This window comes from Delphinus delphis, chromosome 15, assembly GCF_949987515.2.
Source record: "Delphinus delphis chromosome 15, mDelDel1.2, whole genome shotgun sequence".
In the NCBI taxonomy this organism is placed as follows: Eukaryota; Metazoa; Chordata; class Mammalia; order Artiodactyla; family Delphinidae; genus Delphinus; species Delphinus delphis.
Window position 1 is genome coordinate 46,391,036 of NC_082697.1, and position 24,593 is coordinate 46,415,628.

At 43.3% G+C, this 24,593-nt stretch overlaps 1 protein-coding gene across 1 annotated transcript; it reads left to right on the forward strand.

The window, feature by feature from the left end:
* The first annotated feature begins 1,114 nt into the window (after positions 1 to 1,114).
* On the forward strand, positions 1,115 to 23,655 carry CRNKL1 (crooked neck pre-mRNA splicing factor 1). The gene is made up of 14 exons (XM_060031296.1): positions 1,115 to 1,249; positions 2,838 to 2,990; positions 3,832 to 3,923; positions 4,740 to 4,898; positions 5,363 to 5,529; positions 14,303 to 14,481; positions 15,639 to 15,809; positions 17,214 to 17,405; positions 18,389 to 18,448; positions 19,114 to 19,194; positions 19,939 to 20,178; positions 21,587 to 21,688; positions 22,144 to 22,392; positions 23,293 to 23,655. Exons 1-14 carry the CDS (start codon positions 1,199 to 1,201, stop codon positions 23,476 to 23,478), a joined length of 2,082 nt encoding a protein of 693 aa, XP_059887279.1. The 5' UTR covers positions 1,115 to 1,198; the 3' UTR covers positions 23,479 to 23,655.
* Positions 23,656 to 24,593: the final 938 nt, after the last annotated feature.

The following is a 24,593-nucleotide window of genomic DNA, read 5'->3' on the forward strand; positions in this document are numbered from 1 at the left end:
GGATGAATAGGTGGAGCACAAGGATTTTTAGGGCAGTGAAGCTATTCTTTATCATTCTATTATGATGGATACATGGCAATGTATTATTTGTCAAATCCCATACACTGTTCAACACCACGAGTGAACCCTGTGTTAACTATGAACACTGGGTGATGATGATGTGTGATGTGTCAATGTGGGTCCAAGGAATGTGACAAATGTACTACTATTGATAGTGGGGGGGTTGGAAGGGTCGGGAGAAATGGGAATTTTCTGTACCTTTCATTCAATTTTTCTGTGAATCTAAAACTGCTCTATAAAAATAAAGTCTATTATTTAAAAATTCTCTTAGCCATTTGCGTGCACATAATTAATTCTTCTGTTTCTGAAGACAGGTCAAGAACTATACCAGTTAACATTTACTGGGCACTTTACATAGATTTTCTCTTTAAACCTGGTGAAATAGATATTATTTTTGTCGTATAGTTAAGGACACTGGGGCTAAGAGAATTGACGAAATTAAGACAGTCACAGAAACTTTAAATATCTGCTTATCTGATCACAAGGCTGGTTTATTTACTAGTACTCTGATGACTTATTTTCACTTTTTTCTATTATCTGGCCTTAAAATACCTTCAGCTGCTTTTAGTTACAAGCCTTAGAGTTAATTATTGGGTCACACCTGTCCAGAAACCAAGTGGGAGTAGACCTCGGGGACTACAAAGCCTAGAATGCACCGCGGCGCCGGGTTGCCGAGCCGCCAAGCCGCCGAGGAGCGCAGCAGCTCGCGCTCTGGCCTGCCTCTCTTCCCCCGCCCTCGAGCGTCCGGACCGGAGCCTAGTTCCTGTCCCTTTGCCCGGTGCCGCGGCTCCACAGAGCCACCCGTCCTCGCACGGTCATCCCAGTCCCTGAGGCGACCTGGGAATGCGCCCCGGACGCCCCGGAACCTACCCGCCTCCCTGCCGGGCAGCCAGCACGCCCCACCTCACCTGCAACTCCAGACGCCGTACTCCAACCGCGGCTCCGAGTAGGACGCGCAGCCCGGTTACCACAGAAACGACGTTGCCTCCGTCACGGCGCGAGAGGGAGGTCAAAGGTCACTCCAGGCATTTCCGCTTCCCGTTCCGGGATCCAGCTTGCTGGAAAGCTTTGCGGTGCGGGCGAGTACCCTGGGCCCATTTCTGGGGTCTAGGGGTCGCCTGAGTCTGCTGTTGCAGCCATGGCGGCCTCCACCGCGGCCGGGAAGCAGAGGATCCCCAAAGTGGCCAAGGTAGGCGGCGGCGCGGGGCTTCGTGGAAGGAGGCCTAGGAGAGGGTTTGGTCCCGCCTGAGTGGTTCCCGGGGCGGGGGGCGTGTGGTCCCGGGAGCCGGCCCACCCCGTGCGGGACCGCGGGGGAGCGGGAGGGAAGGGCCAGCCGGTGGGGGGCGGGGGGCGGGGAGACACACCAGTGTCCGCGGGGCCGTAGTGTGGGGAGGTGTTTTGCGAGGGAAGGAGTGGGGTCCTTCGATACAGACCAGCTGAGCCGGGTAAGCGCTAGGCGCTGGGGGGCTCCAACGAGGGCGGGCGACGAGCAGCCCTCCAGTAAGATACTTTAAGTGTAAAATTGCAACCTTGCAAAGGCTACTGAAGCCGAGTGGAATATGCCGTGGCATCTGGGCTTGTGTGAGGGGTTTCCAGCGTAAACTTTGCTGAGGAAGAGATAGTTAAGCTGACCCTTGAAGGCGGAATAGGAGTTACCCAGCTGAGAGTGGAGGGAATGAGAGTAGATGAGAAGAGTTGTGTGTTGGCATAATTTAAGCAATTAAACAAAATATCTGAAACGCGCTGATATTTCCGTCGGCGGCTAATACTTAGCGAGTGCTTAATATATGTGACAGGCTTTGTTATAAAGCATTTACAGCTACTCTCCCTCCACTCTGTTTCTGGAGCCTGTCCTTTACATACCCATGTAGATGACGCCCTGAGATAATGCGTAGAAAGCACATAGCACAGCTTCTGGTAGTTAATACTCATTAGGTATGAGCCATCGTCATTTTCATTAGCATCATTCTACACATGGCATTAAATACTTAATATTTCTTATAATTCAGTTCCATAAACTTCTATTGGGCTCCATGGGTCCCACAGAAATATAACATGAGCCACATAGGTAATTGTAAGTTTTCTCATAGCTATGTTAAAACAGGTGACGTGAATTTTAATTTATATATTTAGCTGGTGTAGCCAAGATCGTGTCATTCCAACATGTAAGGAATATAAAAAGTTTAATTAGGTAGTTTATTCTCTTTTTCATATTAAGTCTTCAAAATCCCGTGTGTGTTTTATACTTGCAGCCTAGTTTGGACTCACCAAATGTGATTCATGGCTGCTGTGTTGGACAGCACAGCTCTCAGACCTCAAGAAGCTTACAGTCTAATGATGGGAACTTACTGAATATGTCTTTGAAATGCCATGAAAAGTCAAACGCAGTTATCCACCTGGGGCAGAAGTTGAAGACTTCTGTAAATAGAGGTTGAAATGCCAGATAAGAAATGGCACACATCTTGATAAAACCTTTTGTGAGAATTTTACCAAGGCAGCCTCCAAGTTTATTATTACACTATTCTAAAAGGGAAAACTTGCTGGTTTTGCTATCTTGTCTCTTGAGGCTTTTACCTATGGCTTTGTAACAGATAACCTGCATAAGATAGAAAATACTTTTTTTACCTTGTTTCATAGAGAAATGGGAGCATGTCATGCAAAGAGGGCATCTTGTAGTAATGTTTATGAAGTTCACATCCAAAAATATGTTCATTTGTTTCTTAAACCTTGTTGTGAAGAGCACTTGCTAAAAATAGAAATGTTTCTTGTCTTAAAAGGTGAAAAACAAAGCCCCAGCTGAGGTGCAGATAACTGCAGAGCAACTGCTAAGAGAAGCTAAGGAAAGAGAACTTGAGCTTCTTCCACCTCCCCCTCAACAGAAGATCACAGATGAAGAAGAGTTAAATGATTACAAACTAAGGAAGAGGAAGGTGGGTCCATGTGATATCTTTTAGTCTGTTGATGTTGTTAAGAATTTATAGGTCAGAGTTTGAAAAGTTCCTCACTGGTTAGAGAGACTAGAAGCTAAGAAGAGGTGAGTGTTTCTAGCCACATGAATAGTATAACTTCTGGTTACCAGGTGATTGCATTGTGCTGAGCTCTATGAAATATGCCATGAGTTGTCTGTCTTAAAGAAATTAAATCCATCAGAGACAGAATGTTTGGTGCTGAAACAAAGATGAGTGGAAGTTTAACAGGCAGAACAACAGACAGCTGGAGGAGGGGTGGAATTAGCGAGATTGCATTATGTTCTTCTGTCTGTACCGCCTTGTGTGTTAAGAGGTAACACCTGGGATAGAGCCGCGAGAAGACTTGGGGATCTGATCCAACCTTCTCACCCTAGGATGTGGGATCATTTTAAACTGCTAATCTTACTGTATCTACTTATTAGTTATCCTCAATGAGCTGTGTATGAAATTCTGAGACATTGAGAGGACTTAAATAGGTAAAAACGTTTTCTTATTAGGAAAAGTGTAGAGTATATTAAAGTACCAGTTAGTTGTCATGAGCAATAAGAGAAAATATCAACAATTCTACTAATAATTCTTTTTATCTGAAGTTTTTCTCTCTGTTTGCATGTAAGACTTTAAGGAAATACTTGTGACCATAACCTTCTTTAGTAGGTTTCTTATTTCTTGAGGCTTCCAGGATGTAATTTCTCTTAAATAAGAGCAAAATGAATAAACTTCTTAGTACAAAGATCAATAGACAAAAGACGATATCATTTTTAGTTATTTTCCCTTTAATTTGACCCTTTTTGCCTTTTGCCAGACTTTTGAAGATAACATAAGAAAAAACAGGACTGTGATTAGTAACTGGATAAAATATGCACAATGGGAAGAGAGTCTAAAGGAGATTCAAAGGTAAAAATCACTGAGCATGTAATTGTATAAATAAAAATTCATAAATTACCAGATACTAAAACAGAAAAAGTTAAAGCATGAGTAAAACCGTGTGTCTCTGGTAGTAGTTTTCAAAGTCTGTTCCATGGGACCCTAGGGTTCCTTTGAGGGGCGTGAGGGCCACTGTGGTGGAACAGTCCTGGGGGGAGCAGTGGAGGCTCTCCAAGGTGGGTCTCGCCATGGGCACACACTTTATAGCCAGAGAAGTGCAGTTCCATCTGCTGTCTCCATATTGGGATTTTTTTTTTTTAATAAAAATTGTTCCACTGAAAACCAGTGGCCAAAAAGATGACATCACAGCCTGAGCCTTCCTGTTGTCCCCTTTTCTGTGTTCTCCCAGCATGCCCCCTGCTCTGGCTGGGCCCGAGCACCTGTCGCTCCCTGGACACATCTTGCCTCCTCAACCTGACATCTGGCTGTTCTCTCTGCCCGCACTGAGCATCCTCCCTACCCACCTTGGCCTCTGGAACTTTTCCCAAGTTCTTACCTACTGCCTGGCCTTTTCCACCAGACGTTTTCATTTCTTTCCCCTCTACTTCCTTGTGCAGACCTTGACTATAACATTTGTCACATTGCGTTGCAATTACACGCATGTCAGTCTTTCTCTGAGTCTTGTTAAGGTTCCTGAGAACATCAGATCTTTTCACCTTTTTATGCCCAGAACCTGGCTCATGGTAAACACCTGACAGAATAGCAGAGCACTGCAGACGGTTTCAAATGCTTGCCATGTGTGTTGCGTGTACTGTTTCTGATACCCTCCAAATCTTGCTTCTCTAGGGCTCGATCCATATACGAACGTGCTTTGGATGTGGACTATCGAAATATTACACTCTGGCTGAAATATGCAGAAATGGAAATGAAGAATCGCCAGGTCAACCATGCCCGAAATATCTGGGACCGGGCCATAACGACTCTGCCTCGCGTCAACCAGTTCTGGTAAGTTTCTGATCTATTGAAATGGCTTTTTGTAGACTACAAATATCCACATTTTTGTGTATTTATTTTATTTATAGCTGTGATCGTATATATATTTAATCTTACATCTTATTTTTTCTTTAAACATACTATCAGTACTTTTTAATGTTCTTTAGTCTGCTAAGTTATAATCTCAATGTATAATAGCTGTGTAATCAAAACAAATTTTGGTTGTAATCTTTTATGCATAAAAATCATCTTGTCAAACTAAGCAACTTTTGAGGAGAAAAATCCTTTTTTCCAATGGTTGATCCTTTTCAGATTTACATTTTAATAAGAAAACATGTTTGACTTAACCTTTAGGGAAGATAAAGCCCTAAATCTTCTTCATGTTTAACAAAGTTAGAGCTAGAAATTGCCAGAGACTGTTTTTTTCCCTAAGTCATTTTGACCATGACAGATAATTTGGGATGATTTTGTCAAAGGTACAAGTACACGTACATGGAGGAGATGCTGGGGAACATGGCGGGTGCCCGGCAGGTGTTCGAGCGCTGGATGGAGTGGCAGCCAGAGGAGCAGGCCTGGCACTCCTACATCAACTTCGAGCTGAGATACAAAGAGGTGGATCGGGCCCGCACCATTTATGAACGCTATATCCTTTGGACGGGTCTGCGTGGTGCCCTTTTCCCAGGTGCTGCACTCCTGTGGGGCTGTGGTCTGGTTGGGACATGTGGTCATTGATGTTGGCCTAGAAGTCAACATCTGCTGCGTAGACTTCGTTTATATTTTCTAGGGACACAGGTTGGTCAGAAAAAAAGTTTGTGGTCTGGATAATTGAATCTTTTCCAGTGAGACTTTGGTCTGTTTATACTTTGGCATTAACACTGTGGTTCCTTGTGGAAGGTGACATCCTAAGGCCCTGGCCGCTGCATTGGGTCCTGGTTTGTTCTGGGGTGTATGTTGGTCATTAGCACTGGTACTGGAGTCGATCTAGAGGGTTACCATTTACTAGCCATGTGACCTCAATGCATCGGGTAACTCCTTGGAGCCTTGGTGTCGTCATCTTTAAAAGGAAGGTAAAAGTTCCCGCTGTGGGCTGACTGTGAAGAGGAGATGGTAACACGGGAAAGCACTCTCAGGAACTTGAAATAGTTGATTCTACTTTTTCACTGTTCTTGTACTTGTGAATTCTCCTATTTGCTAAAGTTTATTTGTAAACCCAAAATCAGTATTTGTGGTACTTTGGCAGTCAGTTGCAGACAAGCCCAGAGTGATGAAAACTTTGAATCACCCAAGGCACATGGTCCCAGTTGAGGACAAACAAGACAATCATCTGCCTTCTGTCTCTGCTGTCCTGCAAGGATGACCGGAGCAAGGGATGGCGGGGGGCGGTACAGGGGAGAGAGAGACACTTCAGCTCTGGGGCCAGCTGCATGGGGCTGAATCCTTTCTCTGGCACCAGTTAGTGGGCAGCCTCAGGCAAGTCACTTAACACTTCTGAGACTTGTTTTCTCTTTCATAAAATAAAGAAAATAGAATCTACCAACATTAGTTGTTTTTAGGATTTAAAATCACAATCTGTGTGAGATGTGTGTGTGTGTATATATATGTGTGTGTGTGTATTTCCCCTAGGAGCAGTGATTTGGTATTTGCTAGGCAGAATGACTTCATAGAACATAACTACTGCGAGATCCAAGACAACTTTATTATGCAATTTTAACATCTTAATTATGACTACTCATTTTGATATTACTAGTTTAACAACAGCATTTATAGTGACTGCTTTGTGCCATGCATTATTCTAAGCACTTTACAGATATTGTCCTTTAATCCCCACCACAGCCCTGTGACTCAGGAAATTGCTTCATTCTACAGATGAGGAAACAGGCAGGAGAGGGTCTCTCGGGTAGTGATGGAGATGGGATTTGAACCCAGTAGCCGCTTTAGAGCCTGCACTCTTTACATCGTTGCCCTATTTGAATGTATTACTACTTAAGAAATTAACGATTTCTTCACGGAAGGTAGATTAAAAATACATACGTCCTGTGAAGAAGTAAATGGTAATTCAGAACTTTCTCTTTTGGCTCTGGTTAGAAGTTTTCCTTTTGTGACATGTTTTTTTCTTTCTTCCTTTCTTTCTTTTTAAGATTTTTTTTTTTTGTCTGCGCCACGAACCTTGCAGAATCTTAGTTGTCAGACCAGGGATTGAACCTGGACCATGGCAGTGAAAGCGCCAAGTCCTAACCACTGGACTGTTAGGGAACTTCCTTTTTTTTTTTTCCTTAAATTTTTATTGGAGTATAGTTGATTTACAGTGTTGTGTTAGTTTCACGTGTACAGCAAAGTGAATCAGTTATACATATATATGTATCCATTCTTTTTCAGATTCTTTTCCCATATAGGTTACCACAGAACATTGAGTAGAGTTCCCTGTGCTATACAGTAGGTCCCTGTTATCTATCTTATATATAGTAGTGTGTATATGTTAATCCCAGTCTCCCAATCGATCACTTCCCCTGACATTTCCCCTTTGGTAACCATAAGTTTGATTTCAAGATCGATGAGTCTGTTTCTCTCTGCAAAAAAGTTCATTTGTATCATTTTTTAAAATTAAATTCCACATATAAGTGATATATATTTGTCTTTCTCTGCCTGACTTACTTCACTTAGTAAGATAATTTCTAGATTTATCCATGTTACTGCAAATGGCATTATTTCGTTCTTTTTTATGGCTGAGTAGTATTCCATTGTATATATGTACAATATCTCATTTATCCATTCCTTTGTAAATGGACATTTAGGTTGTTTCCATGTCTTCACTATCGTAAATGCTGCTACAATGAACATGGGGTACATGTATTGTTTCAAATTACAGTTTTCTCCAGATGTATGCTCAGATTGCTGGATCATATGGTAGTTCTATGTGTAGTTTGTGTTTTTTTCCAAACATCTTTATTGGAGTATAATTGCTTTACAGTGGTGTGTTAGTTTCTGCTGTATCACAAAGTGAATCAGCTATACGTATACATATATTCCCATATCCCCTCCCTCTTGCAACTCCCTCCCACCCTCCCTATCCCACCCCTCTAGGTGGTCACAAAGCACTGAGCTGATCTCCCCATGCTATGCGGCTGCTTCCCACTAGCTACCTGTTTTACATTTGGTAGTGTATATATGTCCATGCCACTCTCTCACTTCGTCCCAGCTTACCCTTCCCCTCTCCTCGTGTCCTCAAGTCCATTCTCTATGCCATTCTCTATGTCTGCGTCTTTATTCCTGTCCTACCCCTAGGTTCTTCAGAACCTTCTTTTTTTAAATTCCATATATATGTGTTAGCATATGTTATTTGTTTTTCTTTCTGACTTACTTCAGTCTGTATAACAAACTCTAGGTCCATCCACCTCACTACAAATAACTCACTTTCGTTTCTTTTATGGCTGAGTAATATTCCATTGTATATATGTGCCACGTCTTCTTTATCTGTTCATCTGTCAATGGACACTTAGGTTGCTTCCATGTCCTGGCTATTGTAAATAGAGCTGCAATGAACATTGTGGTACATGACTTTGAATTATGGTTTTCTCAGGGTATGTGCCCAGTAGTGGGATTGCTGGGTGGTATGGTAGTTCTATTTTTAGTTTTTTAAGGAACCTCCATACTGTTGTCCATAGTGGCTGTATCAATTTACATTCCCACCAACAGTGCAAGAGAGTTCCCTTTTCTCCACACCCTCTCCAGCATTTATTATTTGTAGACTTTTTTTTTTTTTTTTGCGGTACGCGGGCCTCTCACTGTTGTGGCCTCTCCTGTTGCGGAGCACAGGCTCTAGCCGCACAGGCTCAGCGGCCATGGCTCACGGGCCCAGCCGCTCCGCAGCATGTGGGATCTTCCCGGACCGGGGCATGAACCCGTGTCCCCTGCATCGGCAGGCGGACTCTCAACCACTGCGCCACCAGGGAAGCCCTGTTTGTAGACTTTTTGATGATGACCATTCTGACTGGTGTGAGGTGATACCTCATTGGTTTTGGAAGTTGGAAGTTTTGATGTGCATTTCTCTAATAATTAGTGATGTTGAGCATCTTTTCAAGTGCATTTTGACCATCTCTCTGTCCTCTTTGGAGAAATGTCTGTTTAGATCTTCTGACCATTTGTTGATTGGGTTGTTTGTTTTTTTGATATAGAGCTGCATGAGCTATTTGTATATTTTGGAGATTAATCACTTGTTGGTTGCTTCATTTGCAAATATTTTCTCCCATTCTGTGGGTTGTCTTTTCGTTTTGTTTATGGTTTCCTTTGATGTGCAAGGGCTTTTAAGTTTAATTAGGTCCCATTTATTTTTGTTTTTAATTTCATTACTCTAGGAGGTGGAACCAAAAAGATGTTGCTGTGATTTATGTCAGAGTGTTCTGCCTGTTTTCCTCTCAGAGTATCTGGCTTTACATTTAGTTCTTTAATGTATTTTGAGGTTATTTTTATATATGGTGTTAGGGAGTGTTCTAATTTCATTCATTTACATGTAACTATCCAGTTTTCTCAGCACCCCTTATTAAAGAGGTTATCTTTGCTCGATTTTATGTTCTGGCCTCTTTTGTCGTAGATTAGTTGACCATAGGTGTGTGGGTTTATCGCTGAGCTTTCTGTCCTGTTCTCTAGATCTATATTTCTGTTTTTGTGCCAATACCATACTGTTTTGATGACTGTAGCTTTGTAGTATAGTCTGAAGCCAGGGCGCCTAATTCCTCCAACTCTGTTTTTTTCCCTCAAGATTGCCTTGGCTGTTTGGGGTCTTTTGTGTTTCCATACAGATTAAAACTTCTTTTTTTAGTTCTGTGAAAAATGCCATTGATAGGGATTGCATTGAATCTCTAGGTTGCCTTGGGTAGTGTAGTAATTTTGACAATGCTGATTCTTCCAATCCAAGAACATGTTATATCTTTCCATCTGTTTGTGTTGTCTTTGATTTCTTTCATTATTAGCATTTTATAGTTTTCTAAGTACAAGTGTTTTGCCTTCTTACATAATAGGTTTACTCCCAGGTATTTTATTCTTTTTGATGTGATGGTAAATGGGATTGTTTCCTTAATTTCTCTTTCTGATCGTTCGTTGTTAGTGTATAGGAATGCAAGAGATTTCTGTGTATTTTGTATCCTTCAGCTTTACCAGATTGAGCTCTAGTAGTTTTCTGGTAGTATCTTTGGGATTTTCTAAGTATAATATCATGTCGTCTGCAAACAGTGACAGTTTTACTTTCTCTTCAGTTTGGATTCCTTTTATTTTTGTTCTCTGATTGCCATGCCTAGGACTTCCAAAACTATGTTGAATAAAAGTGGTGACAGTGGACATCCTTGCCTTGTTCCTGATCTTAGAGGAAATGCTTTCAGTTTTTCACCATTGAGTATGATGTTAGCTGTGGGTTTGTCATATATGGCCTTTATTATGTTGAGGTATGTCCCCTCTGTGCCCACTTTTTGGAGAGTTTTTATCATAAATGGGTGTTGAATTTTGTCAGAAGCTTTTTCTGCATCTATTGAGATGATCATATGGTTTTTATTCTTCAGTTAACATGGTGTATCACACTGATTGGTTTGCAGATATTGAAGCATCCTTGCATCCCTTGGATAAATCCCACTTGATCATGGTGTATGATCCTTTTAATGTATTGTTTGATTAGGTTTGCTAGTATTTTGTTGAGGATTTTTGCATCTGTGTTCATTAGTGATATTGACCTGTAATTTTCTTTTTTTGTGGTACATTTTACTGGTTTTGGTATTGGGATGATGTTGGCCTTGTAGAATGAACTTGGGAGTATTCCTTCCTCTGCAATTTTTTGGAAAAGTTTCGGAAGAATCGGTGTTAACTCTTCTCTAAGTGTTCAGTAGAATTCATCTGTGAAGCCATCTAGTCCTGGACTTTTGTTGGAAGTTTTTAATCACAGTTTCAACTTCAGTACTTGAGATTGGTCGGTTCATGTTTTCTATTTCTTCCTGGTTCAGTCTTGGAAGGTTGTATCTTTCTAAGAATTTGCTAAGAATTTGTCCATTTCTTCTAGGTTGTCCATTTTATTGGCGTATGGTTGCTTTAGTAGTCCCTTATGATCCTTGGTTTTTCTGTGGTGTCAGTTGTACCTTCTCCTTTTTCATTTCTAATTTTATTGATTTGAGGCGTCTCCCTTTTTTTTCTTGATGAGTCTGGCTAAAGGTTTATCAGTTTTGTTTATCTTTTCAAAGAACCAGCTTTTCATTGATTTTTTTTCCTATTGTTTTTTTCTATTTCATTTATTTCTGCTCTGAACTTGATGATTACTTTCCTTCTACTAACTTTGGGGTTTTTGTTGTTCTTCTTTCTCTTGTTGCTTTAGGTGTAAGGTTAGGTTGTTTACTTGAGATTTTTCTTGTTTTCTGACGTAAGATTGTATTGCTGTAAACTTCCGTCTTAGAACTGCTTTTGCTGCATCCAGTAGGTTTTGGACTGTTGTGTTTTTGTTGTCATTTGTTTCTAGGTATTTTATGATTTCCTCTTTGAGTTCTTCAGTGATCCCTTGGTTGTTTAGTAACATATTGTTCAGCTTCCAAGTGTTCGTGTTTTTTAGTTTTTTTCCTGTAATTGATTTCTAATCTCACAGCGTTGTGGTTAGAAAAGATGCTTGATATGATCTCAATTTTCTTAAATTTACCGAGGCTTGACGTGTGGCCCAATATGTGATCTATCCTGGAGAATGTTCCATATGCACTTGAAGAAAGTGTATTCTGCTGCTTTCGAATGGAATGTTCTGTAAATATCAATTAGGTCTATCTGGTCTAATGTGTCATTTAAAGGCCTGTGTTTCCTGATTGATTTTCTGTCTGGATGATCTGTCCATTGATGAAAGTGGGGTGTTGAAGTCCCCCACTATTATTGTGTTACTGTCGATTTCCCCTTTTATGGCTGTTAGCATTTGCCTTATGTATCAAGGTGCTCCTATGTTGGGTGCCTCTATATTTACAATTGTTACATCTTCTTGAATTGATCCCTTGATCATTATGTAGTGTCCTTCCTTGTCTCTTGTAAAAGTCTTTATTTTAAAGGCTGTTTTGTCTGATATGAGTATTGCTGCTCCAGCTTTGATTTCCATTTGCATGGAATACCTTTTTCCATCCCCTCACTTTCAGTCTGTGTCCCTAGATCTGAAGTGGGTCTCTTGTAGACAGCATATATACGGGTCTTGTTTTTGTATCCATTTAGCCAGTCTGTGTTCTTTGATTGGAGCATTTAATCCATTTACATTTAAGGTAGTTATCGATATGTATGTCCTTATTGCCATTTCCTTAATTGTTTTGGATTTGTTTTTGTAGGTTTTTTTCTTCCCTTCCTCTTTTGTTCTCTTGTCTTGTGATTTGATGACTGTCTTTAGTGTTGTGTTTGGATTGCTTTTGTGTGTGTGTATCTATTGTAGTTTTTTGGTTTGCAGGTTCCATGAGGTTTTGATATAGCAGTCTATGTATATATATACACAAGGTTGTTTTAAGTTGCTTGTCTCTTAATTTCAGGTGCATTTCCCATTTCCTGCATTTGTATTCTCCTCTTCTCACGGTTACTGGTTTTGATAACGTGTGTGTGGATAATTTCCTGCCTTTACTTTATGTTTGCCTTTACCAGTGAGCTTTCCCATTTCTCGTTTCTAGTCGTGGCCTTTTCTTTTCCACCTAAAGAAGTACCTTTAGCATTTGTTGTAAAGCTGGTTTGGTGGTGCTGAATTCTCTTAGCTTTCGCTTGTCTGTAAATTTTTTGATTTCTCCATTGAATCTGAATGAGAGCCTTGCTGGGTAGAGTATTCTTGGTTGTACGTTTTTCCCTTTCATCACTTTAAATATATGGTGCCACGCCATTCTGGCCCGCAGTTTCAGCTGAAAAATCAGCTGATAACCTCATGGGGATTCTCTTGTATGTTATTTGTTGCTTTTCCCTTGTTGCTTTGATATTTTTTCTTTGTATTTAATTTTTGTCACTTTGATTAATATGTGTCTTGGGGGCTTCCCTGGTGGCGCAGTGGTTGAGAGTCCACCTGCCAATGCAGCGGACATGGGTTCGTGCCCCGGTCCGGGAGGATCCCACATGCTGCAGAGCAGCTGGGTCCGTGAGCCATGGCCACTGGGCCTGCGTGTCCGGAGCCTGTGCTCCGCAACGGGAGAGGCTACAACAGTGAGAGGACCGCATACCGCAAAAATAAAAAAAAAAAAAACAATATGTGTCTTGGCCTGTTCCTCCTTGGGTTCAGGTCGGAGGGGGCTGGGCCAGGAATTGGGGTGTTCAAGCCCACCCACGTGGGAGTCCCTCCCAGTGCATGTGGAGGCACGGCCTGGTACGTGGAGAAGGAGGCTGCAATGGCAGCCCCAGCTTCCTCCACAAACGTTCCTGGTTGCTGGAGCTCCGCACTCCTGTCCCTCCAGGCTGTCTCTGTGCAGCCAACGGCAGTCTTCTCCCCGGATCTGCTCTCCAACGCCATGTTCCAGCACCCAGCCCCTTCTGCACCGGCAGACACACGTCTCAGGTTGGGGTGTGCAGGGCTGAGGCAGGGACCATCTGTGTAGGTCACACTCTGTCCTGCCTGCTACAGACCAGTTGCTGCGCTCTTCTGCAAGCCCCTGAAGCTCCCCTTCTGTCCCAGCTGATCTCCCCACCAGGGAGGGGGCTTCCCTGGGTGCGGGAGCCTCCCCACTCCTTAAGCTCCCCCAAACGGGCGCAGGTCCCATCCCCCTTCCTCTTCTTTTTGTTTCTTTTGTCCTACCTGGTTACGCAGGGATCTTTCTTGCCCTTTCAGGTGTCTGAGGTCCTCTGCAAGTGTTCAGCAGGTGCTCTGTGAGAACTGTTCCATTTGTAGATGTATTCTTAATGTATTTGTGGGGTGAGGTGAGCTCCATGTACTCCTATTCAGCTATCTTGACTCCTCCCACATGTTTTTTTGCTTAATCAGTAATTCAAATATTAATGTTATTGAGCAGATACTACAAAAAGTGCCATTTGTTGAGCACATTCTTTTGGCCTGAAATTGCTAAGAGCTTTACACACATTTTTCTCATTTAAAGTTGGCAATCATCAAATGAGGTTGGTTGGTATTATTTTCCTCTATTTATAGATGATAAAACTGAGGCTTAGATAAGATTAATGACTTGTCCAGATCACGTGACTAGTCATAGGCTTCAGCTTTTTCGTGGCTCCAAACTCCTGTTTGTACCACTCCTGAAATACTGAATACGAGTTGGAGGAGGCCACACAGACAAGACACGGCCTCTTGGGTGGCCACAGGTTAGTGGGTCTCCACCTTCGTACATGTGTTATCACCCCTGTTAGCCACCCACAGTGTGTGGTGTTGAGGTTCTGGATTTGGGTTTGGGTTTTTGCTTTTTAAGCCACGTTGTTCTGCCTGGTTTTTCTTTAATCCCGCTCACTTGTTCTTGTGCACCCTGATGTGAAGAACTGGATCAAGTACGCCCGCTTTGAAGAAAAGCATGGTTACTTTGCCCATGCGCGGAAGGTGTATGAGAGAGCTGTCGAATTCTTTGGGGATGAACATATGGATGAACACCTTTATGTTGCCTTTGCCAAATTTGAGGAAAATCAGAAAGAAGTAAGTAAACTTGAAGGAACTTGATTATGTTGCAGAACAGCTTAGAAAAGATTACTTTTTGTGCACATTGAGTGCATTTACATTTTCTTATTCACTTATCCTTGGAGAAAATGCTTTCAAGATATGAAAATGTGATTTCTCAAGGAAAACAGCATATATCTGGCTAAGCTGCAGGTTGGGAGTGAGTGATTATGGATTATATTATAGCTGTCTTAATTTTGTTGTGCTCTGCTTCAAAATTAAGTCTTTAAACCTAAATGAGAATATTATCTGTAAACTGAGTCATTTGATACTCTGATTAAAGGGCTTTACAGGTAATGAACCTGGGAAACAAAAAGCCCCAGAGCCCTCAGTACAGAGAACAGAATATGAAATGGAAACAGAGATTGTCCCACGAGAAGTCAGTTATTTTCTCCCATAGTATGTATGGAAAATAATCCTGAAATGTAGCTCAGATAATACAGGAGGGGGAGGGGTTGGCTGGGATCTGAATGCAGGGTCTTGCACAGGTCCCAGAGGTGAGTTCAGATTCTGTCCTCAGGCCGGTGGGAAGTGTGGAGGGTCTTAAGCAGGAGGTGGTCGGATGTCATCTGTGCTGTGAGGGGAGCCTCTGGCTGGTTCATGCAGAGTGTATTGGGAAGAGGGCGGCAGAGTGGGCATGGGGCGCTTTTCACATGGTCAAGGGAGAAATGGAGGTGGGTCGGCAGAGGCCTGGGGAGAAGTGAAGGGCTGTGTTGAGGAGGTAGAAAGGGCAGGGCTGTGGAAGCAGCCAGTGTGAGGAATGCAGGAGAGAGGAGTTGGGGAGGCCCCTGACAGAGCAGGTGTGTGATCAGGGTGGTGGGTGTGACTGCCCAGGACGGGGAGTCTGACAACGACCCAGCTGGGCGGGAGGAGCGAGCTTGGGTGAGTCTGAGATGCATGGACGACATCCAGCTGGCAGCGTTAGGCACACTGTTAAATGTGGGGCTCAGAGGAGAGTGTCAGTCCATCCTGGCTAAAAGTACCTCAACAAAAGGGAGAAGAAAAGTCGTACTTCGGGCATTTTGAGGCCTCATAATCTAACTTACAAGTAATGTTTTATGTCATAATTACTCTTCAAGTTGTGGCTAGCATGAGAATACTGTGTTCTGGAAGATAATCATCCTGTCTGCTTTCAGTTTGAGAGGGTACGAGTGATCTATAAGTACGCCCTGGATCGAATTTCAAAGCAGGAAGCCCAGGAACTCTTTAAAAATTACACCATCTTTGAGAAGAAGTTTGGTGACAGGCGGGGCATTGAAGACATCATCGTGAGCAAACGGAGGTTCCAGTACGAGGAGGAGGTGAAGGTGAGCACTGGCGGTGAGTGGTTGTGCTGGCAGGGACCTGCTGGCTAGTCCTGGGCCACAGCATCGCTCTCCGTCCTGTGTGTGCAGTAAATTGGCATTCCAGATGGGGAGGTAAACGGGGCTGGTAGAAAAGGCAAGCAGACAGCGCTTGGATTTGCTCTGCCACTCGCATGTTGGAAGTCGCTTTGTTGGTTGCTGATTATACACAGAGAACTTGAGCAAAAGCAATCTGAAATCCATTTGAGCTCACTTTTTAAAGAAGATGGAAGAGTCAGAGATTGATCGAAAAAACCCATTTTTATACATTACCTTTTGGCTTAATTGCTTGAACAAAAGACATATTGTAGTTAGGGTTCCATTCTCATCTCTGTCTGTAAGGTACTATTTTGATTTGAATTCAAAGGTAGTAGTGTTTTCCTTTACTGCTCTGCTCTGTATTTTAAAATACTTCTGCTTGGCCAAATTAATTAAGATATCTCCAAACAAAGGACTAAGTCTGGTGTTAAATGGGGTCAGCAAGATAATGTTCAAGACATATTGCTGTTAATTGAAAAGGCAGGTTTTGCAGTTGTGAGCATGGTATAATTCCATCGTAATTTTAAATCTAGGCATAGTGCTATGGAGTCACATATATAAACAAAGACACATAAAAAAATAGGTGTCTATTTTCATAGCTATAGATACTGGGAGGTTTACAGAATCAATAGGAAGCTGGAGGAGCAGGCTTGGATAATGGGCGGGAATCAGGGCAGTTGCAGAAAGTCCTGGAGCAGGAGATGAGACAGTCACATTTCAGTCTGGCCAGGGATGACTGACCCACCAATGGATACTACTTCCAGAAACCAGTTCTCAGTGTGCTTCATCTCCACGTCACCCACTCATGTGCCCCAGACCCTCAATCAGGGGTCTTTACTCAGCCAAGTGCGGTGGCTGCCAGGGTGGGAAGACGGGGAGCTGGCACCCTTCACCTCTGTGGAGGAGAGGCATCCAGGGCACCACCAGAGCAGGGGTCTACTCTGATTACCATTTGCTGCTGCATTAAAAAAAACAAAAAAGGAAAAAACATCAGTTGTTATTGATCTTTATGTATTTGTCTCTAAGTCATTTTTCCACTTACACCTTCTTGAAAAAAAAATGAAAAATTGGTATAGTCCAAAAAAATAAGCTGTTGTAGATAAAAGGGGCTTTGCTGGGGGAACCTCTGGCTAATAGTCTGTCTTCTATAGTCCTTTTCCTTTTCTATTATAGAACCTCAGGAATGGTATTTTTAAATGAAATAGCCTGTAAAGTCTAGAAAAAAGTTGCTAGAGTACAGAAAGTCAGTCTGCTGCCTTCTTTCAGCTCACATAGTCCCGCAGGTGCAGCTCTGGGTTTGGTTTCTAATTATTAACCTTATCTTTCTAGGCTAACCCGCACAACTACGATGCATGGTTCGATTACTTGCGCTTGGTTGAAAGCGACGCAGAGGCAGAGACGGTGCGGGAAGTCTACGAGCGAGCCATTGCCAACGTGCCGCCTGTGCAGGAGAAGAGGCACTGGAAGCGCTACATCTACCTGTGGATCAACTACGCCCTCTACGAGGAGCTGGAGGCGAAGGTGCAGAGCCTAGTCCTGGGGTGGCTGGGGGCGGGCTCCTCCCCCTGCGCGTTGGCCCTGCCGGCGCGGCTGGGAACTGATACCACATTTTATAAGGTTGTTTGTTTTTTGGGGTTTTTTTGGCTGCGTTGGGTCTTCGTTGCTGCACATGGGTTTTCTCTAGTTGCAGGGAGCGGGGGCTACTTTTCGTTGCAGTGCATGGGCTTCTCATTGCAGTGGCTTCTGTTGTTGTGGAGCATGGGCTCTAGGTGCATGGGCTTCAGTAGTTGTGGCTCGTGGGCTCAGTAGTTGCAGTACACGGGCTTCAGTAGTTGTGGCTCGTGGGCTCTAGGTACGCAGGCTCAGTAGTTGTGGTGCACGGGCTTAGTTGCTCTGCAGCATGTGGGATCTTCCTGGACCAGGGATCAAACCCACATCCCCTGCGTTGGCAGGCGGGTTCTTAACCGCTATGCCACCAGGGAAGTCCCCTCTGCTACGTTTTAAACTCTACACCTGTAGTGGACATAGGTGAGGTGGTTTTTAGTTTTGCTGTATTTTTTTTTAAACCTTGAGATGCAACAAGATTATTACTTGGAACTTGAAAGGGAACAATGAACTAGCCCTTAGTTTCATTATCTATAGTTTCCTGGGTTTTCTCATGAATAGGGATCACAGCTGGATTGCACATTCTTACTTTTAGCAAATTTTCAGAAATTGGTTGTGTGTAAGTTAATAGGAAAATGTTAACTTTCTGCTGCTGATCCGAGACTGTAGAACATCTTTGTTTCTGCTGTCAGGCAAAAGAGTTTGAGGGCTGTATTGTGGGTGATTCTGTGATCAAAGTTTGATGGCCAGAGGCAGTTCAATTTTGATCATAAATGCAATCAGGGTTTGAAAATAACTTGTAGGAACATATTCAATGTTAGGGGTATATATTAGTAATAGTAAAATTAGTATTAGTAATAGACGTAAATATTTTGTGCAAATTTCTTATCCTAATGCAGGATCCGGAGAGGACAAGACAAGTTTACCAAGCCTCTTTGGAACTCATTCCTCATAAAAAGGTATGTTTGCTCTAAATGTTCTGTTCCAGACACATCAAACTCCTGCATCTGTTACTTGTGAAATAATTCAGTGAAATCATATTTATTGATTGGCTCTTCCCTGTGCTAGGCTCTGTGGAAACCATAAATAAGAATAAGATACACTCTTTGCCTCTGAAAACAGCTTACAGTCTAGTTGAGCAGGCAGCCTGTGTTAAGTGACCAATGACTGATATATATGCTAATGGAAAAATTCCAGGAGGATGGTAATCAGAAGAGACTGAGCTCAGCATGAGAGGGGACAGCCAACCGGCTGCTGGCACCTGTGTGGTCGTCTGCAGGCGCAGGGAACACGTGTGTTCTGGGGATGGTTGACACATGATCTCTGTGTATTTCCCAGCATGAGAGACACAGGTGTTGACCGAGTTGCCTTCTAGAATAGAGGGCCATGTTCTGCCTGATCACAGCACACCCACAAACCAAGCTGCCTCTCAGTAGGGGCTGCAGAGCCCTGCGTTATAGTGAAGTGCCTAGATTACTGTTCCTAATTTCTGTCAAATACTGTCTTCTTAGCTTATAAATGAAAAGATACATCTGTCCTAGCTCTGTAGCTTTAGGGAAGTTCGTCTGTGGCCCTTGTTAATTTAAATTTAACTTATGTGAGTTTTTGCGCTTTTGTTTTCTAGTTCACATTTGCCAAAATGTGGTTACTGTATGCACAGTTTGAAATAAGACAGAAAAATTTACCATTTGCCAGAAGAGCTTTGGTGAGTAAAGACAGGCTCAAGATGCATCATTAAGTCCTTCGAGAAGGAAATTAAAATCTTAATGCTTACAGGTTATGTGATTCCTCTTGAGAAGGCAGCAGAAATACCGTGCCTTTATAACCTGAGACTTGTTCGAAAGCACGGCCTTTGAAGAAAGATTGGGTGATGATGCTTAAGTTATTCTGTGTCAACATTGGACAGTTAGAGATGTTTCAGATCTTTCCTCCGGCTAGAGACATCGGATCTTAGCTCTTTAGTATTCTGATCCTGTACAAGATTTTTGGTGTATTAAGTGCACCTTCCTCTTAACAAGTGTTCTAAAATTTCTTAATAGGATCAGATGCAGCTATCCTTCTGGTAAGCTACTCTCACCCTGGCTGTGGGCAGCAGGGTTCGTCCCTTGATTATCCTTTTACTCATGGGAGGTGTTGTCCATCTGACATCCGCATTCACTAGGACATCCTGAGAAACCAGGTGAAATTCAAAATAGTTTTCCGAACAGTTCTGGAACACTATATCTCTTGCAAAACAGGCCGACTTGACAGCTGAGTGAATTGGAGGGTTTCCTTTGGTCTCTGTCGAGCCAGTTTGAGCAGTGCGTTACTGCAGAGGGAGAGGGTGGTGTGCCGTGTTGATGTGCCAAGGCTGTTGCTCAGCAGAGAACAGCTTCTAGGCCAGGCTGAGGATGTCTGCACAAGTCAGACCCACTCAGACATCACAGCGGTCGGTTATCTTTTTTTCCAGGGAACTTCCATAGGCAAGTGTCCGAAGAACAAGTTATTTAAAGGTTACATAGAACTGGAGCTACAGCTTCGAGAATTTGACAGATGCCGGAAGCTTTATGAAAAGTTCCTGGAATTTGGGCCTGAAAATTGTACCTCTTGGATTAAATTTGCAGAATTAGAGACAATCCTTGGCGATATCGAGAGAGCCCGGGCCATCTACGAGTTAGCCATCAGTCAGCCACGCTTGGACATGCCGGAGGTGAGGCCCGCGGGGTGACTATGGCTTTATCTTAGACGCTTGCCCAGTGTTACCTCAGATGACCTTGTGAATATGTGTGCCTCTTAGAGTATAAAGACCATCTCACCTATAGTCTTTTTCACTCAGATTAGGACTTCCTGTTTTGGAGACAGGAAGGCGGGGGAAGCAGCCCTCTCTAGTCGGGTAGCACAGCACAACACAGCCCCACTGTGACGCCAGGATGAATTGGGATCTTATGGGTGGGATCTTCTCCCTTTCTCTTTTTCGTGGATTTTTTTTTTTTTTTTTTTTTTTTTGGCGGTACGCGGGCCTCTCACTGCTGTGGCCTCTCCCGTTGCGGAGCACAGGCTCCGAACATGCAGGCTCAGCGGTCACGGCTCACGGGCCCAGCCGCTCCGCGGCATGTGGGATCCTCCCGGACCGGGGCACGAACCCGCATCCCCTGCATCGGGAGGCAGACTCCCAACCACTGCGCCACCAGGGAAGCCCTCCTCCCTTTCTCTTAACAGAAGGCTAAAGAGGATGAGCCAGGGCAGCGCAGTCAAGGCCACCTGGAGAACAAAGGAGGTAAAGGTTGAGACTGCACAGCCCCGGATCCCTCTGGTGCAGTTTTGCCTGGATTAGGCTCTCACTAAACCAGGATGTTCCTGGAGGTACCACTGCCCCTGTCCAGGCCGGCCTGGCTGGCCACAGGGCCTGAAATCATCCCGTCAGGATCTAAGCTTGAGCCGCGAGGTGGCACCAAACAACAGCTAGGACAGCGTGAACCTCTCAGGAACCACTGAGCTCGCTCAGTGACTCTCGCTCTGGTGTGACCCTGCACTGAGCGGTTCACCAGGCCCTGCTGACTGCACTGGGCAGGGCTCTGTGTGTCACTGGTCCCATCACTTGGCCTCAGCCGCTCCACAGACTGCGGCCTCCAGGCGTCTGGGCCACATCTTCCTGGTCCCTGTGCCCTGACGGGCTGTGCCAGGCGGGTGGGCAGCTGTGCCCTGGATGCTTGTTGAGTTGGACTCAGGCATATCAGGGAACTTAGAGTGGAGACAAAAACGGTGTGCACTGGCTGATCTAGGCCTGTTTTCTCCCCGCAAGTCTGTGGTTTGTGGCAGCCTCATGACAGTGCCTGGGAGGTTTGGCAAGTTACCCTGCTCTTTTGATAAGTCTAGAAGAGAATCCAAAAGTGAACCCAAGGTCTTTTTTCTCATAATGTAGACACTTAGCCAAATTTTGGCCAGTCTGTAAACACCAGTATTATTTCTTGTATCCACATACAGTCTGTTCCTTAATTGGTCATGAAAGTTCTAGGTTCCTAGATTTCCTAGGTTAGAATGCTAGTTAGGCTGTACTTTGGATAGGGGCATGTTGCTTCTTAAATGTCAAGACTGACCTATGAGGTTATCTTTCTTAGGTGCTTTGGAAATCATATATTGATTTTGAAATTGAGCAGGAAGAAACTGAAAGAACACGAAATCTTTACCGACGATTGCTTCAACGGACACAACATGTCAAGGTATCCTGTGCATTGTGGGTTATCTTTAATTTTGCTTGAATCAGCAGTCCAGAAGAAATAGTGTATTTCTATATTTTAAGTGTGTGGGATTTTTTAATATATTTATTTTATATGATTTCCTTACTTTTACAGAGAGCTTGTGAGTCTCAGAGGACTTTGGAATGTTAAGCTTATACCAGGTCAATATTTATACTGTGTGTAAATAACTTGGATATCGTAGGGTTGAATAAAAAATTAAACTTCAGGATTTTGAGACTATTTCAGACACCTAATTGGATGTATAAGCAGACTGCTTCACCATTCCTATATAGAAGCATCTAGTCAGTCTGTTGTATTGAAATACTAGAGATGAACACGTTACTATGCTCAGATGTCACTAACAAGAAATTAGCTTTATTATTACATTGTTTTCTGGGTGACATGGTTAATTTGGTTCTTTAATAATATTTTTTAAGGTATGGATCAGTTTTGCACAGTTTGAGTTGTCCTCAGGGAAGGAAGGAAGTTTGGCTAAATGCAGACAAATTTATGAAGAGGCTAACAAAACCATGCGGAACTGTGAAGAAAAGGAGGAGAGACTTATGTTGCTGGAATCTTGGCGAAGCTTTGAAGATGAATTTGGAACAGTATCAGATAAGGAGAGAGTAGACCAACTCATGCCAGAGAAAGTCAAGAAGAGAAGAAAGGTCCAAGCTGATGATGGGGTAAGAACTGAGCCCCTGAGCTGGTCCTTCCCTGCCAGCTGAGCAGAAATGCACCCGACTTTGAAATGCATACTTTGAAGTGGCGTGTATACAATCTGAGAAAGGGGGTTGACAGCTGGAGGAGGAGACGGTCACAGTCTGGCTACCATGGCAACACAGCAGGGTGTATGGTCCACCCAGGGCTGGAGAACGGTGGGGGGTGGGGGTTGGCAAAGGTTCTTCCTGGTGCTTGGTTCCAGAAACTGCATGAAATGTATTTCCGGAGCATTAAGCAGGAGGTCAGGGTGGAGGCTTTGTAGGCTGTAGTAAAGCTCTGACACAGTTTGTGTCTCCTGCGGGTTGATTTGAGGGGCTTCGTTGGAGGAGGGTCTGTTGGGAGGCTATTGTAAGCAAAGCAAGGTGGTGTTGGGAGCTGGGACCAGGGCAACCTTTAGGAAGTGAAATCAGTGCCCGATTGGAGGTGGGATTCAAAGGCAGGGTGTCAGGATAATCACAGATTTATGGCTTTCACTATTGGGTAAATACTAAGTAAATCTTTAAAAATTTAAAGACTCACGTAAGACTGCAAGATGGGGTTGAAGACACTGACTGTCTTTTCGATTGACCATACAGGAGCTATGCTTAGATTTTTAGGGCATTTTCCACCAGGTTGTAGCTCTCAGTGAGCTACAGCTGCAGCAACACCCATCCAACAGCAATTACTCCCACTCTACCAGGCCAGGCCCTTCTAATTTCTCTTTGAAAATTCTGCTTTCCAAGTAGACTTTGATGTTGTTTTGCACAATGAAGGTAAGTTGAATTTGAACCCTGGGTTTCCCAGTGAGAATTCTCCACTTTAACTGAAACGTATTCCAGCCTTGTGTTAGCTTATCTTTTAACTGTTTTACTTTTTTCCTGTAGTCGGATGCAGGCTGGGAAGAATACTATGATTACATCTTTCCGGAAGATGCTGCCAACCAGCCCAACCTCAAGCTCCTGGCCATGGCCAAACTGTGGAAGAAACAGCAGCAGGAGAAGGAGCCTGGCGAGGAAGACCCAGATGCGGACGCTGCCGAGCAGGAGTCCGGGCCTTCCTGTTCCTGTTGAGATGTTTTATTATTTTCATAGATGTATAGTTTGGAACTCTTGCAACTCCTGTAAGTTTTTGGATATTTCACCAGTGATGAATCGATGGGAATCTTTGGCAGCTACTTTTGAATTATTTTTAAAAGGTTCTTGGGTTAGTTACGGTGGGTTGCAAGTAAAGGAATCTTTTTAACTGTTGGATTTCTTTGAGTCTCAACATTTTGTGTTGTCCTAATGCATCATGCATTAGGAAATCCTTAAGGTAACACTTAGCGTGTCTTTTAGATCGAACTGCAAAATTTTGAAAGAGTCTTTTTTTAGAAGTTCTCAGTCACATCTCACAGTAACTTTTCAGGTGAAGTTTTCTCATGCTTGCCTTCTTCATAAAGATGTTTTATGCATTCATCTGAATCCTGTAACTTATTTACATCTTAAGAGTCACACTGACTTGAGTTCCATTCCCAGCTCTGCCACTTGGTGATACGTAACATTTATTTTCAGTTTCTTCACTCATAAAATGGGCTTTTGCCAGCTCATTTTGAAGATTAAATTAGAAAGGGAGTATTCCTCGCACAGAGTAAGTGCTCAATAAAATGTTCATTCCTGGCCACTTTCTTAAATAACGTTCATTCCTTGTGGAATTGAATGTGCTTAGATTAACTTCTAAATAGCTATACCTTCTTAATGGCCATTTATACTAAGTGTTTTTGAAAACACCAGTTAGAAAATAATTTACAGTTACTGTATTACTGAACAAGGTCTTTTTTTTTTACCAAAAACATTTTAGTTGAATTTCAGTTATGCTGTAATCAGTCTCCCAAACTAGTTGAGCTCTGCAGTGGCTTGTTTAAAGAATAGTAATGCAAGAGCTGTGAAAAACAATGTCCCATGCTCCAGTGAGTTTGGGAAACCCTAGGTTAAGGGTTAAGCCTTGTTGACAAATCTCTTCATAGTTAGGCTTCTCAGGGCCCTTGATAACACTCCCTATACATTGTGAATCCCCAGGTGCAATGCTGGCTGTGCTTCCCAAACTTAATGGACAAGGGAATCATCTCTACCTAGAGCACCAGTAAATGTTGCCCGGCGTGCTGCAGTAGACTGTCTACCTGTAAAACCTGACACGTTCAACTTAGCCT